Genomic DNA, 17,266 nt, shown 5'->3' with positions numbered 1-17,266 from the left:
GACAATATACAGCCTCGACATACTCCTTTCCCAATTTGGAATCAGTCCATTGTTCCATGTCTGATTCTAACTGTTGCTTCTTGACCTGCATACAGATTTCTCAGGAGGCGGGTAAGGTGGTTTGGTATTCCCATCTCTTGAAGAATTTTCCACAGTTTGTTGTGATTCACACAGTCAAAGGCTTTGGCATAAGTCAATAAAGCAGAAGTAGATGTTTTTTTGGAACTCTCTTGCTTTTTCTATGTTCCAGCAGATGTTGGCAATTTGATTTCTGGTCCTTTGCCTTTCCTGAATCCAGCTCGAAATCTGGAAATTCTCAGTTCATGTACCGTTGAAGTCTAGCTTGGAGAATTTTGAGCATTACTTTGCTAGCATGTAAGATGAGTGCAATTGTGTGGTAGTTTGAACATTCTTTGGCATTTCCTTTCTTTGGGACTGGAATGAAAACTGACCTTTTCCAGTCCTGTGGCCACTGCTGAGTTTTCCACATTTGCTGGCATATTGAGTGCAGCACTTTCACAGCATCATCTTTTAGGATTTGAAATAGCTCAACTGGAATTCTATCACCTTCACTAGCTTTGTTTGCAGTGCTGCTTCCTAAGGCCCATTTGACTTCGCTTTCCAGGATCAGCACAAGATGGTTAGATTTAGATGACCTAATAGATGTGTATTGTGGATTCTACTGTAAACACTGTAGTACTTAAAAACAATCTTTAACATATCTTTTGACAGCTATGCCTTATTAGCTGACTAATACCTTCCTCTTGCTGTCAAAAAAACTACAATTATTAAAAGCAGAACATTTATTAGTGTAGGACAAAACATTCCTCAAATGCATTGAAGATATAAGCCTTAAAATTCATCTAATTAGGATTAACTCCTCCTTCTCAGATTTTGACCTATGCTTTTAATTCCATAAAATGTACAAGTACAATTATTTCACAAATCACAAATTGAAATTACTAATTTATTTCTACATAACAACTCTCAAGTATTCTTACTCTGTAGGTCTTTTCAAGGCATTTTGAGATGATCCAGAAAGAGAAATTTGGCATGAGTATATAGCTTTTGGTCATGGTCAAAAAGAAAAATCATGAAATGTCTAATTTTCAATTTTATGGGGATTCCCTTTCGTCACACTAGTTCTGTATAATTTTAGCTCCAGAAAGACAGTGTGCCTTTAAGTGAAAAAGTAACAAGTGTAATTAATCATCATCTAGTCCCAGAATATGAGAAAGTAGTTGGATAACTTTTCCTTTCAGCAGTTTCCAATTTTTTTCTTTAAAAAAGAAGTGAGTCACCTGATTGATCTTTTAAAATAATTTACAATGAAAGGTCCTATGAGATTTTAGAAAGAGCTGGAAGGAGCTCAAGAAACTGAGTGAATTGCTATAACATTCCCTGGCACAGAAAGCTAATTCTGCCAGTGGGGACTGAACTCTGAGACCAGTCATCTTAGTAAGAAAAATGATTTAGAGACTAATGGCACATTTTATGGATTCTTATCTAGTCTGAGCACAGCAAAAAAGTAATGTTTTTTATTTCTTAATAGGTTTGCAAAATTGTTTTAAGAAGAACCAGGAGAACCTCTTCTGTCTAGGGAGACATCCTTCATCTGAAAGTCTATCTCCTGTGAAATAAGGCATTAAGAAACCTGCGACTCAACCCAGGTGTTCAGGTAACAAGTCACTGGAGAGGCAGCTTAAAAAAACAAAATTCTGAATTTTCAGAGCTAAGGAGGGGATTCACAGTTAGCTTGATTGGAAGGTATGCTAACGCGATGTAGATAATTTATTCTGAATGTGATCAAGATCTTGGGGATGAGACCCAAAGAAAGGAAGGCAGATTAGTGACTATGGATAACCAAGGCCAACTAACTTAAGGATGAGATCCAGAGTGGCTTTAAAAAGCCTAGAGCCATCTTTTAGCTGTATTTCAAAACAGAGCTCTGTAACCAAAGTTCCCCAACTGATGAAGATAAACTTGTCCTTTGTTAGGTCTAAGACACTTGTAACATGCTTTTTAAGGCTTGGCTCCATCAAGTGTGGGTGGTAGTGTTTTCTTCCATCAGATAGAGTGTTGAAACTCAAAAGCTTATCTTTGGGTTTCCCTGGACCCATTCCCTGGGTCCAATGGTTAAGAATCCACCTTACAATGCACGGGACACCAGTTCGATTCCTGGTGTGGCAAGATCCCACATACTGTGGAGCAATTAAGCCCATGCACTCAAAACCACTGAGCCCGAGCTCTAGAGCCCGTAAGAGACAACTACTGAGCCCACGTGACTCAGAGCTTATGCTCTGCAACAAAAGAAGTCACTGCAATGAGAAGTCCACTCACCTCACCTAGAGAGGAGCCCCCATTTGCTGCAATCAGAGAAAGCCTGCATCAGCAATGAAGATCCACCACAGTCAAAATATAAAATAAATCAATAAATCTTTAAAAACATACACACAGACACTTATGTTTGTGGTTCTGAACCACTCCTCCATGACAGAGAATGGAAATCTCTTATTTGGTAACAACACCTTATGACCCTGTACAATGATTACACTATAAAAGATTTTTAACACTGATTTTTCACTATATTCATGAACAAATTTGATCCTCTCAAAAACTATATGAAGTAGGCAGAGCAGATATGCAGGTTATATGAGTCCATCTACACAAATGTCAAAATAAGCAGAACTAATGACTGTATTAAAAGTTATGACAGTGGTTACCTTTGGGAAGAAGAAAGACAAGTGACTGGGAGGAAGCATGAAGGGACTTTCTGGAGGTGCTGATGTCTTGACCTGGCGGTGATTACATGAGTGTGCTCACTATATAGTTCATTGATTTGTATCCTCCTTATTTGGGCATATTCTGTAACTATGTTACACTTCAATAAAAACTTGATTTTTTAAAATGATGTGGTGCTAATCACTGCATCATAGCTGCCTATAAATAGTACTGAACAGACATATATGGTGAAAGAGGCAGTAAAAATACTGAATGTATTATAAAATGAAAACCACTAATTGTGAATGCAAAATTACTTTTTAATTCAGCCAGTTCCATTTATTTCATACCCATTTACAATGCAAAGTAAAAAATAAGAAAAAAGATTATATAAAAGGAAACAAAAACTATTATAGTTAAGGATATAATATTTTTTTTCTATCATCACCATATTCCCCACCTCTATCATTTCTCCCTTTTGATATTTTCTTATTTTCCACAATTCTCTGCCTTCTTTCCTATCTCCTCTAACCCTCCAAGATCTTTTTCGAGATAACTGGAGATGATAACACAAGAGCATACTGGGGAGCTTCCTGGGTCAGCTGAGGACAAATGCAGCTCTTTCACATCTCTTCTTTTCTCTTCTTGTCCTCAAATTCTATATTTTTCCCACCATATCTTTCTTACATCTCTCCTTTTGTTTCTTACATCCGTTCTTCCTCATTAACACCCTGAGTCCATATGAAATGCACATAATTGTAAAAAGCAGTCTTATAAAATTATGTTCCTCTATATAAACAGGACTGAAGCTTTAAATAGTGTTACAAGTATGGCTGTACATATGAAAATATAGCCAGCAGTCTTTTCTTTGACAAATGCAAAGAAATTGATGCTTTTTCTGTCTTTGTGATTTTCCACACTTCAAAACTAGGCATTGGTTTTCAGTGCCTTTTCTGGCCCCCAAACACCTGACGAACATGACATACCCAGCATTACAGCAGTGTGACGGTTAATTTTATACGCCAATTTGGCTGAGCATGGTGCCCAGCTATTTGGTCAAATATTATTCTAGAAGTTTCTGTGAAAGCATTTTTTGGATGAGATTAACATTGAAACCAGTAGTCTTTGAGGAAGCAATAATGTGGTGGGTCTTACTATCAGTCGATGGCCTTAACAGAACAAAGGCTGATCTTCACTGAGAGCAAGAAGGAATTTTGACAGAAGACTGCCTTTGGGCTACAACTGTAACTCTTCCCTGGGTCTCCAGCCTGCCAGCCTATTTGGCAGATATTAGACTTACTAAGCCTCCATAATCACATGAGCCAATTCCTTATAATAAATCTATTTTCACTGAGGAAACAACCTATTATACAACTGCATCAAAGAATAAAATACTTAGGAACAAACCTGCCTAAGGAGGTAAAAGACCTGTACTCAGAAAACTTTAAGACAATGAGGAAAGATACTGAAGACAACACAAACGGATGGAAAGACATACTATGTTCATGAATTCAAATAATTAATATTGTTAAAATGATCATACTCCCCAAGGCTATCTACAGATTCAATGTAATCCCTATCAAAGTATCAAAGGCATTTTTTCTTTTTTACAGAATTACAACAAATAATTTTAAAATTTATATGGAAACACAAAAGACCCCCTAATAGCTAAAACAATCTTGAGAAATAAAAATGAAGCTGGAGGAATCAGGCTCCCTTGACTTCAGACTATACTACAAAGCCACAGGTATCAAAACAGCATGGTGTTGGCACAAAAAGAGAAACATAGATCAAATGAAAAGAATAGAGAGCCCATAAATAAACCCATGCACTTATGGTCAAATCTTCTATGATAAAAGAGGCAAGAACATGCAACAGAGAAAAGACAGTCTCTTCAATACGTGGTGCTGGGGAAACTAGCCAGTTACTTGTAAAATAATATAATTACAACATTCTCTAACACCATATACAAAAATAAACTCAAAATGGATTAAAGACCTAAATGTCTGACTGGAAACCATAAAAATCCCAGAAGAAAACATACACAGAATACTCTTTAATATAAATCCTAGCAGTCCTTTTTTGGATCTGTCCCCTAAGGCAAAGGAAAAGCAAAAATAAACAAAAGGATGTAATTAAACTTGAAAGCTTTTTGCACAGCAAAGGAAATCACCAACTAGATGAAAAGACAACCTACTGAATGGGAAAAAAAATCTGCAAATGATATGACTGATAAAGAGTTACTACCCAAAATACATAAATAGCTCATAAAACACATCAAAAAAAAAAAATTAAAAATGGACAAAAGGCCTAAAGAGACATTTTCCCAAAGAAGACAAACATATGGCCAACAGGCACATGTCAACATCATTAATCATCAGAGAAATGCAAATTAAAATCATAATGAGATATCACACCACACCTGTCAGAATGACTATCATCAAAAAGAATACAAATAACAAAAGTTGGTAAGGATGTAGAGAAAAGGGAACCCTTGGTGAGAATGTAAATTGGGGTAGCCACTGTGGAACAGTATGGAGGTTCCTCAAAAAACTGCAAACAGAACTACCATATGATCCAGCAATTCCACTCCTGGGTATATATCTGAAAAAAATAAAAATGCTAATCCAAAAAGACACATGCACTCAGTATTCACAGCAGCATTATTTATAACACAACAGCCAAGACATGGGAGCAACCTAAGTGTTCATCAGCAAATGAACAGATAAAGAAGTTGTGGTATGTATGCACAATGGAATACTACTCAGCTATAAAAAAAAAAAAATGAAATCTTGCCATCTGAAACAAAACAGATAAACTCAGATGGTATTATGCTTAGTGAAGTAAGTCAGACAAAGACAAATACTGTATGTTATCACTTACATGTAGAATCTAAAAAACAGAGAATATACTAGTGAATATAACAAAAAAGCAGCAGACTCACAGATACAGAAGACAAACTAGTGGTTACCAGCAGGGGAAGACAGGGGGAGGGGAAAAATAGGGACAGGGTATTAATAGGCATAACTACTATGTGTGGGCTTCCCAGGTGGCTCAGTGGTCAAGCATCTGCCTGCCAGTGCAGGAGACTCAAGAGATGTGGGTTTGATTCCTGGGTCAGGAAGATCCCCTGGAGTAGGAAATGGCAACCCATTCCAGTATTCTTGCCTGAAAAATTTCATAGACAGAGAAGCCTGGTGTGCTACAGTCCATGGGGTTGCAAAGAGGTAGACACAAATGAACACACAGACACACACATTATGTATAAAATAAACAGGCTACAAGGATACATTATACAGCACAGGGAATATAGCTAATATTTTTAATAACCAAATGAAGTATCACCTTTAAAAATGTGAATCACTTTTAATAACCAAATGAAGTATCACCCTTAAAAAATGTGAATCACTGTGTTATATACCTGAAACTTCTATTTCATATATCAACTATACCTCAATTTTTACAAAAAGGAATGAATGAACAAATGAATAAATAAATCTGTCTCTACACACAGACACACACACCCTTTTGGTTTTCTTTCTCTGTAGAACACTGACAAATATAAGTATCTAAGTAAGGCACTGATTCTCAACTAGAGATGAGGTGGATATGGGGTTGATAAAAAGAGCAAAGGAGTTGGGGATAATAGGTAATTTTGAAAAGGCCTGATGCAGACTTTGTGAATACTGATTCAAAAGCCATCCACAACCTTTGTCTATTACAGAGATGAAAATGCTAAAATGAATTTTCTCCCTTTGCCTGTAGCTAAGGGGTAACCCTGTGACAGGGCTGTGGCCATATTCTTGAGAATGGCTTCCTTCCTGAATAAAAAGCTAAAGCCTCCCTAGGAGAAAGCACCATGCTCTAACCATTCTCCCTGCCTGGTCTATGAAGGATTCAGATGTCAAAGCAGTGCCTGGAAGAACTGAAGATCAGCTCTACTGCTGCCACCATTCCCCAGTGCTCCATGCACAGTATTCTCAACAGAAAGCAAGCAGAATCTGGCTTCTCGGGCCAACCTGTATTGAAAGCTGAGAAACAACCTATTTCATGTTAAATATTATTATATGCTGCTGCTACTGCTGCTAAGTCGCTTCAGTTGTGTCCGACTCTGTGAGACCCCATAGACGGCAGCCCATGAGGCTCCCCCGTCCCTGGGATTCTCCAGGCAAGAACATTGGAGTGGGTTGCCATTTCCTTCTCCAATGCATGAAAGTGAAAAGTGAAAGTGAAGTCGCTGAGTCCTGTCTGACTCTTAGCGACCCCATGGACTGCAGCCTACCAGGCTCCTCCGTCCATGGGATTTTCTAGGCAAAAGTACTGGAGTAGGGTGCCATTGCCTTCTCTGAAATATTATTATATAGAGAGCTTTAAAAAAAATAGCTGTACTCGTTCTCCACTGAGGCCAGCTAAGGTCAAAATCTTTAGTGGGAAGGACCTGTTCTCGAAGAATTTCCCAAAGTAATAATTATGAAGCATTGATAATTAAAATTATAATGGTTATGAATCATTGAATTAATAAAGAAGGCTGTAGGGTCTTAAAAAGAGTCTTTGAAAATATGACCTGAATTTTTTTTAATGGCATTCCACTTTAAACTTAAGAGTTAGGGTTGAGTGGCACTTTGACATCACTGCATTTTGTAATGTAGTATTCCATTTAAAATTTTACCTCAGTTAACTTTTAGTATCTGTTACAGTTGAGAACTAAAGAGTTCCTCAGAGAACTAAAAATCACTATGTAATAAAACCTCACTAACAAATCATTAACAAGGAACTTATGGGCCAAGTTATTGAACGTAAAAGAAATGCCCAAATTACCTAATAATTTTTAAAGTCAACAGTATTATATCTTTGAGGCTATCCATGATGCAGCTTTAAAAATATTTTCTTCAGTTCTACCTATAAGAAAAAAAAATCAAGTGCTACTGAATCATGTTTTGTGCTTCAAAGTTTTGTACTTACCTTTTTTTTCTCCAGTGTAGGGCACATAGTCTTCCCTGTCCTTATGCTCCAAAGCTTCCTTCTCCAGATATGAAAGGAGGTGTTCTCGATCAAATGGCCCTGTGGCAGACTTTGATGTCTGGTTCTTCTGCCGGAACCCTGCAGGCAGAAGGGCGTTCTGCCAAAGAGAATGAATCAGCCATTATGACCAGCAAGAACGCTAATGCTGTATGCGTCCAGATGTTACCCATCTAAGAAAGAATTATAGACTAGAATGAGATATAGGCATTAAAGACTTCATCATAGGGTTCGAGGGCAGCAACATAAAAGTATTCCAAATGAAGTTTTTTAAAATTAGGTAAAATTAACTTATACTATTATTTAAATAGGCATAGCACCTCTTCTTCAGAGAGTATTCTACTAGCAGGAAACACCCTTTATTTTTTAAGTGTCCTGGGACAGTAACAAAAAATAGTTTGTGATGCTTAATAACAGCTCAACATATATGTATATACAGAAAATATTGTAACATTCATTGCAAAAGAATGCTAAATGACTATATACATCATAGTCCTTCACAATGTCTATTTCATCATAAAGATTTTTTTCACAAGAAAACTATGTATACATACAGTATATCTATACAGGATATCAGGCAATTAACATTTACATGTTTGTGTTTAAATGCAACGTGTTCAACTTCTATATGGACGTATGTGTGTATACATCGGAACTAGGATGTATTTGGAGCAACCACTGTCATTGGCTACTCGTGCACTAAGACACTCAGAGATTCTTATGGCCAGAGTTATATCCCTAGGTTTCCACATGGGTACAGACTTTTTGAGTGCACGGAGCAACTGACAGTTGGGGGAGAGGTGGGAGGCGATGGACTAAAGTTTTCTTTTTTAGGTCCTACTCTGTATTTTCACTAAGCCCAAGAATGACAAGCAGTGACTAGACAATGACAAAAGGGTCATCCTTTTGCTTGTCAAAAACCAAAGAGGTGATATTACCTTGTCTCACAGTTCTTAAGTATTCTTTGCTTTGAAAACGGGAGGCAGACAAAAAGTCACATAAAAGGGCCAACTCTGTTATGAAGTACCTCCCAATATTTGTGAGGATGTTGAATCTCCTGGCTGTTTTAAGATCATTTTTCATTGGGGTAATCTTATATGGATAATGATAAAAACAAATTTTCATTGTATAACTAAAAATATGGTATGGCATTTCAACTCTGGCCATTTGCTGAAATCCACAATAATTTTCATAAAATTCATCTTTTGTGTTTTCTTCATGTAATTTTGCATGTATTACACAAAAGTTCATCTTTCAAGATGAAATACAAAAGAGATCTGTTCCTCACCATGCACCAAAAATGTTTCTACAACACAAAACTGTCTATAAGAACAAAAAAAAAGAAACACAAGATGTCTACCCTCTGGCTTTGAAATCAAGGCAAGAGCTTCACATGAGGAAACCATTCTCAACCAACAATCCTGCCATTTTTACTTCCTAAAGAGCTGTCTAACCTTCCTCCACCTCTAATTGTAGACCAGACAATTACTCTGGTCTATACTACGATCCAAGCTGGGATGGAAAATTACAGAGGCCTCTCAACTGGTCTCCCTGGATCAGTTGCCAAATACTCTTCAACCTTCACTCCACCCCATCCCCCCACCCTAGAGGTTACCCCAGCCTCACCTCACACACCCTCTCCATTCTAGCTACATCAGCCCTGCTCCTCCCTTTTACCTGCCATGTACTTCCTTCCCTGGGACGCTCTGTCCATACTTTTTTGTTATTCATTTTCCAGAATGTAGCTTCATCCCTCCACGGAAAACTTTTCCTGACCTCCCATTATATGCTCTTATAGGCTTGATTATTTGATTAATGTCTAACTCCCCCAACTCCTACCAGCCTGTCTCATGAGGGCAAAGACCATGCTTTTGTTTAGATCACTCTTGCATCCCTAAGCCTAGCATAGTACCTGAGATATATAGGTTGCTTCCCACCTCCAATAGTTATTGAATAAAGACTTTAAAAATACATTTATGTATTCATTTGGTTGTGCCAGGTCCCAGTTACAGCACTTGGCACCTCTGACCTTCATTGCGGCACATGGGATCTTTAGTTGTGGCATGCAGGATATTTAGCTGCCCCATGTGGGACCTGGTTTCCTGACCAGGGATCAAACCTGCGCCCCTTGCATTGAGAGCATGGAGTCCTAGCCACTGGACCATCAGGTAGGCCCTGAATAAGGATTTGAGAATACTTTTTTAAAAAAGATTGTTTTGATGTTGACCATTTTAAAGCCTTTACTGAATTTGTTACAGCATTGCTTCTGTTTTATATTCTGATTCTTTTGGCCTCAAAGCATGTGGAATCTTACCTACTGGACAAGGGGTCAAACTCTCACTCCCTGCATTGGAAGGCGCAGTCTTAACCACTAGTTCACTAGGGAAATCCCAAGGATATTTTTAAAGAAAAATGCTCATTAAGGCAAATTAATACAAGCTACTTGCCTTCACTATCAATAAGACCCTTATACATATACTGCTATTTCATGGTGGTAGCAATAGAGTTGCAGTGTTCCACCTGCCTATTTAAGCCCATATTAAACATACAGGTTTTAAATGATACATTAGCTGGAATCCTGGCTCCTTAAATACAGTTTTTGACCACAAAATAAATGAGCTATCTGGCTTTGGAGGCCAAAAGCTAAGTTTTATTAGAAGTACACTTTAATCGAGTAAGTTAATAGATCATAATTACTTAACAGATAAAAATATATTTTATCTATTAATAAATAGATAAAAATCTCATTAAAATTACATGCTTCTCCCTTACAGTGAAATGCTGTTATAATAATTAATTCCCAGTTTAGAACTGAAAAAATAGCTTTTGCCTAGACTGATTGGCTGTCTTTTGGAGACAGAAGTTTCAAAAAACATTTAAGTTAGCAAATGAGTAAACTGAATGTAGCATAAGGAAAGTAAAATAGCCCTCCAAAATATTTATAATGAAATATCATATTCACACTGCATCAAGCTGTCAATAAACATCACTGTTCTTCTAGTCTCAACTAATAGTACCAGGGGTCAGGGAGTCACAACTAGGATTGGGGAGTTTACAAAATACATCCAAAAGTTAGAACTCAAGTCTCTCCATACAAGAAGCAGGCCATGGATTTCCAAATAAGAAAATAAAAGCCATCAGCTTTTAGACCTACAGCATAAGGCACAAATTAAAGGGGACTCACTGTCATTTAACAGAAAGCCCACCAGACTCTACCAGGCATCAATCAGGTAGTGAAGGATCTAGTCTCAGGTCTTTCCACAATTGTAAAACTGAGGCAAGTCACCTAACTTTTTGTTTTCTATCTGTGAAACAGAGGACAAGAGCTAGGTCAATTTTTCTCAACTAAGGGTGTTTTTGTACCCCAGGGGACGACTGGCAAGATCTGGAAATATTTTTGATCGTCACAACTGGCAGGAAAGCATGTTAACCATATTTTAAATTTTCTGTATTTTAGGATGCTTTGACATTGTGGGGGCCTTGCTAATCCTGGAAAGCACGCCCCTCGCAGGGCTAACCAGTTCCTATGGATAGCAAACAACTCTGTCTATCATCAGTGTGCCTTTCATACGAAACCAGAGACTACATCCCCAACCACCTCTTCTACCTCTCACACACAAAGCCAATACTTGCTCTGCCCTAAATCGGCCCAGGACCAGATACCAGATAACTAGAAGCCACTCCTGTAGCCCAGAGACACTGAAATTATTCAAACTGCCCAATCCTACGCTTGCCCACGCTTGCTTACTCTGTCTCACCTATTTTTTCCCTTGGAAAGCACAATACATGTTCTAGGCCATACTTGCTCCTCATTCCTTCTGACTCCTGGCCAACCCCCTGCTTCCCCTGGTGGCCCTGTGCAGCTTGGTGTGCCTCCTGCTGTTGGGAACTGTAAGTAATAAACTCTTCCTTCAAGTAAGTTATTCTTACATGTCATCTTACCAGACCTGATTAAAACAAAATCCCAGGTACATTTTAAAACAGGAGGGTGTGCTATTAGTATGTAGTGAGCAGGGGTCTAGGATGCTGCTAAACATCCTATAATGCATCAGACAGCCTACAGCAAAGAATTACCCAGCCCCAAATGTCAACAGTGCCAAGGCTGAGAAACTCTGGACTAGATGAAAGCTTTATGTTCCTACTGTTTGATTCAAATAGGTCTGACAGGTTGAAATGCCTGGGGAAGATTCTGCTGTGACATGCAAAAGAGCACTGTTATTCTGAGTTATCCTACAGACTTAGGTGCACTAAAAAATCTTCCTTACAATAACAATTATGGTTAAGGGATTTGATCTGTAGTACAGACACATTAACCAAGTGCTGAAGTAATGCTGAGAATAGGAGTGTAATGCTCAATAAAATTTAAAAAATATTCTAGCAGGAAATAAACGTGTGGTAGTGACAAGAACACTTTCATAAAACAAACTCTACTACAATCCGTAAAAGGCACTAAAAATCAATGTCTTGGCATAATAAAACATGGTAAAGAAAAGAAGCCCAGCAAATAGTCATTACCTTCAGATTAGGAAGGCATAAACTCAGTGTTCTCCCCTCACTGCCACTTACCTTCACCCCCCCACCCAACTGCTGCTACCCCCGGAAACGTATCAGGGATTAATAATATTCAAGGATCAAGGATCTCTACCTTAGCCTTAAGTAATGTATAAGATAAACAACATCCATTTTGCAAAACAAAACATATATTCAGGTCTGCTTTACATGGATTGCAGTACTGCCCACAGTCTACTTAGATCTATTCTACCAATGACTGGAAACCTTGATCCAGTTTGTTCAGCATCTTTCAGAAAAGTAAGCATTAGATTTAAGGTCATGAAGAACCTTCTAGAGACACTTTCTACACCGCAACCATCCTGATATAGAAGCCCTGAAGAGGCACAGAGGCTGGCATATGCTGTATTTTACCCAAAACATTGTTCCCTGCCCAGAGAGAAAAGATTTCTTAAAAGGGAGAAAATTTCGGGATATGTTTGAAAATAAAAACGTTGGAAAAAATGCTTAGACTAGTTATGTTACTAGATATACAAGGCAAAAGTGGGGGAACTGAAGAGGCAAAAGTTTATTTGGATAAAGAGGAGGAGTGGGAGGGCAGTGTCAGGGAAAAGCCATGAAAAAGATAAGTGCTTGAAGGCAGCTACTTAGTATCAAAGGGTTTCAAAAATTATTTCATTTCTCTTTATGACCTAGCACCTACCTCAGGGTCAAGATCATCCAGAACAGTTTCCAGTTGTTTCAGTTCTACTTCTGACAGATTCCCAAGGAGTTCGTCTTCATCCAGATCCTTGTATTTTTCTAAGTCCTTCCGGAACGACAGTGCCATGGTTTGCAGTAGAGGAAGTCACTTAATTTTTGCTATCCAGTACACTGAGAAGTGATTTTTTTTCTCAAAACTATGGAGAGAAAACAAAAACATTTAAAATGTTATGTCATGTCCACCTTACTTCGATCTATTCTAGGTTAAGTGAAATGTAATTTCCATGTATGGTAAATTCTTTGACCATATATCACGCACTACCCTCCTCTATGAATCATTAAATGCCTTTACCTTTTGTCTTTTGTTGACAAAAAGCAACCAACTGAAAAGAGAAAGCCACAACTAGGAAGAAAGAGGTGAAAGAACAAATAAAATTCAAATCCATCAAAACAGCTTCTTGATAGTACTTAGATTTCCTGATAACTGAGTTTTAGGGGGGAAGAATTTATGTATCAAAATATAATTTTTTCCATCAATGGTTTTCAAATGAGCGCTACCAGAGTACTTTGTTTAAGCACAGTATGTTTGAGGTATGCTTGTTTTGCTATAAACTGCTTAGAAGAACATTATTTTGACTCAATGTAGAGGGGATATTAATATACTTTCCACAGGAGAAGTGGCCATTGGAAAAAAATGAGAAGGTGCATTTTAAAAATATTTTTGATAAGGCATTTTTTCCTTCTAATTTATATTTTGCTGCATTATGAAAATAATACATTTATTTGGCAAAGTAATCTAGATTCCAAGTTGAAATAAAATTCTGAAGAAAGTGTACTGATTATTTTTTAAATATGAAATATTATATATATTCTAAACAATACATACTAACATTATTAGGAAAAGGCATCTTTAAAGTAAAAAAAAAAAAAAAAAAAACGACATAGCATTCTGAAAAATGCTTTAGAAAAAAACTCAATACTATGCTACAATATGTCATCCACTGACCGGAAAGATTGGTCAGGTGGGTCTGGTGATAGGAAAGGATCTCACCATTTCCTCACCATGTCCATCCCTCCCAAACAGCTCTGAAGTGACTCAAAAAGCAGCATCTTTCCAGATACAGCAGGACTGTACCACAGGAAAAAAATACTTAAAATAAGAATCACAAAAAGTATGAAATAAAAATGAAGTATTTCTATAAATTCTAGCTACATATGTGGATCATTTTTCTCACAAATGTTTCTGTGTGATTAAGAAATAATCCTGAGACTTAGCGATGTGGCTAAATTTTTCGGCTGTAAAACGCCCAGTACTTTAAAGTTGAGATACACTTTCTACTCCCTTCTCCCAATTTCTCCTAACTTAATATTTTTACTAATACATTTTCCTCCTCAAACTAGCAACACTTTATGGATCCTTTTATGTGTTTTCATCTCCTACGAAGAAAGGAAGGTTCACTACAGGGGTCTGTCAGCTAGCAAACATCTGGGTCCAATAACAAGCAAATAAATGGAGCTGTACTTACACAGATGTTAAATTAGAGGCATTTTGTATAACAGCCCTAGATGGGTCTGGCTTACACCTGTTCTGCTGGCACCTCATCTGGTTTAGCAGCAACCCTGGATTATTTTTCGCTTTTTTGAACACATAATTATTATCATTATTGTCATTACTAAGCTTGGTAAACCTCCTCTGTACTTTCAACTTTAAGAATACATGCTTACCAAGCATCCAGGGAGTGTATCTTCTCAACTAAAAACAATAAAGTTTGTGGAGACTATTCAATAGAAGGTATTAGCACTTTCAAATATATTAACCATAAAATGCAATTTTAAAGAAGGTGGCAGGTAACTACAGAGGAAAAAATAGAAAACATTTTGAAAAAATACTTCCTTCATTAAAGTATCAGTGATATGGTATTTGAGACAGATAAGGGTAAGAAACTGATAAGTACATGAATATGTACTAAGAGTAATCAGCTTTTGCTATTTTTTAATGTTTGAACAATCAATTCAAAAAGTCTTTAATGTAGTTTAACATATTTTTGAGGTTTATCAGTTCAGTTCAGTTACTCAGTCATATCTGACTCTTTGTGACCCCATGGACTGCAGCACGCCAGGATTCCCTGTCCATCACCAACTCCCAGAGTTTACTCAAACTCATGTTCATCGGTGATGCCATCCAACCATCTCATCCTCTGTCCTCCCCTTCTCCTCCTGCCTTCAATCTTTCCCAGCATTACGGTCTTTTCAAATGAGTCAGTTCTTCACATCAAGTGGCCAAAGCACTGGAGTTTCAGCTTCAGCATCAGTCCTTCCAATAAATATTCAGGACTAATTTCCTTTAGGATGGACTGGTTGAATCTCCTTGCAGTCCAAAGGACTCTCAAGAGTCTTCTCTAACACCAGAGTTCAAAAGCATCAATTCTTTGACACTCAGCTTTCTTTATAGTCCAACTCTCACATCCACCCATGACTACTGGAAAAACCATAGCTTTGACTGGCAAAGTAGTGTCTCTGCTTTTGAATATTGTGTCTAGGTTGGTCATAGCTTTTCTTCCAAGGAGCAAGCATCTTTTAATTTCATGGCTGCAGTCACCATTTGCAGTGATTTTGTAGCCCCAAAAAATAAAAGTCTCTCACTGTCGATCATTTCCCCATCTGTTTGCCATGAGGTTTATAGCATACAATAAAGCCAACACTGTGCTTAATAAATACTTCAAAGAAATAAGTATTAATTATTTTGAGCATCCCCTCACCTTACTCTCAAGTGTTCCAGCTTGGGCCATAAAATAAACGGTCATCCTGCAAAAGTGGGGTTCAGCTGCTCACTGCTTAAAAGCCAATAAAGAGGCAAGGTTGGTGAAAAGGACACTTTGCTTTATTTTGGATGCCAGAAGCTGGGGGTGGGGGTTGTCCAAAGGCCAACCCCCACTCTCCCGGCCAACAATCAGTGGGCTAGAGCTTTTATAGGCCAAGGGAGGGGGCTACATACAGAAACAGCACAGTCACCTCTGACAGGCATCTGAAATTGGTCATTGGTGGTCTGATCAGCATCATCTTGATATGTTTTAAGTACAGTTAATCTTTAGTTCCAGGGTTGGTTGGTTTCCATTTCTTAAGGCCAGCTCTTGGAATTGTGTCAACTTAAGTCTTGGCTACAATCTGGTCATCATGTAACTAACTTCTCCACTGGTGGGGGTTTCAGTATCTATTACAGCTCACAGGACATGGCTCAAAACATTATCTACAACCCTTGTGTATGTGTCAGTCATGTCTGACCCTTTGCAACCCTATGGACTCTAGCTTGCCAGGCCCCTCTGTTCCTGGAATTTATTGTAGCTTACAGTAAAGAATCTGCCTGCAGTGCAGGAGACCTGGGTTCAATCTCTAGTTCAGGAAGATCCCTGGAGAAGGGAATGGCTACCCACTCCAGTATTCCTACCTGGAGAATTCCAGGGACAGAAGAGCCTGGTGGGCTACAGTCCATGGGGTAGTAAAGAGTCAGACATAATTGAGTGACTAACACATACATACAGCCCTTGAGGAGGAACTGAAAGTCCCTGACTTTGCTTAATGGCTAAACTAGTGTTATTTGGCCTCCTTTGACTGTTTTCCTTTGTTTCTTCATGTTCGCACTTCTCTGATTAAACTTATTCTTTAGCTAAATAGTTTCCACAGAAAAAAAGCAGGTAGAGGACACGAAGGACAATATCCATAGGGTCCTGCTCCATTTCAGTCTTACTAATAAGGTACCGTAGCGGGCAATATGATAGGAATGAGGCATTAGGGGCAAAGGCAATGTTACATGCCACTCAGGATCTATAGGTTTGGAACATGACATCCCTTAAAGTGACTGAACAGATTACTCCAAGAGTGGCTCCTTATCCCAAAGTAAAATCTGTCACACAAAGCACTGAATAGTATTGCTTAAAGATTAACAAAATGAACACCATGAGAACATACAACCCAGCCTCAGAAAGAGAACATTACTAGTACTCTCATGTTCCCCTTTCCATCCCTTCCTCTAGAAGTAGTAGCCAGATGAAGTATTGAATTTTTAATTAATCATTCTCTTACTTTCTTTACAGTTTTACCTCAAATGTACATATCTTTAAACAGTTTTAGTTTTGCTATTTTTGGTACATATACACATGTGGACTTGTACATTATGTATCTTCTCTTTTTCCTGATATATTTATTTAATTTTAAAAATTTCTTACAATGCTGTGTTGGTTTCTGCCATACAACAATGCAAATCATCCATAATTATACAAACATTCCCTCCCTCCCCTCCCACATCCCATCCCTCCAG

General features: G+C 37.9%; 1 protein-coding gene across 2 annotated transcripts in view; it reads right to left on the bottom strand.

Annotated features, from left to right (window-relative positions):
- TMOD3 (tropomodulin 3) overlaps positions 1-17,266 on the bottom strand; it is an 88,044-nt gene that overhangs the window by 34,791 nt on the left and 35,987 nt on the right. Inside the window, exons 2-3 of one of the 2 annotated variants that reach the window (XM_005900459.3) lie at positions 12,953-13,148; positions 7,684-7,840 (exon numbers count right to left, since the gene is read on the bottom strand). In XM_005900459.3, the coding sequence (XP_005900521.1) occupies positions 7,684-7,840; positions 12,953-13,078 (283 nt within the window). In that variant the 5' untranslated portion in view covers positions 13,079-13,148. Of the gene's footprint in view, positions 1-7,683; positions 7,841-12,952; positions 13,149-17,266 lie in introns of those variants that run through there. The other variant, XM_070377900.1, reaches the window with a different exon arrangement.

This window comes from Bos mutus, chromosome 10, assembly GCF_027580195.1.
Source record: "Bos mutus isolate GX-2022 chromosome 10, NWIPB_WYAK_1.1, whole genome shotgun sequence".
Classification (NCBI taxonomy): Eukaryota; Metazoa; Chordata; class Mammalia; order Artiodactyla; family Bovidae; genus Bos; species Bos mutus.
The sequence above is the reverse complement of the archived record's forward strand: the minus strand, read 5'-3'. Positions and strand labels throughout refer to the sequence as shown.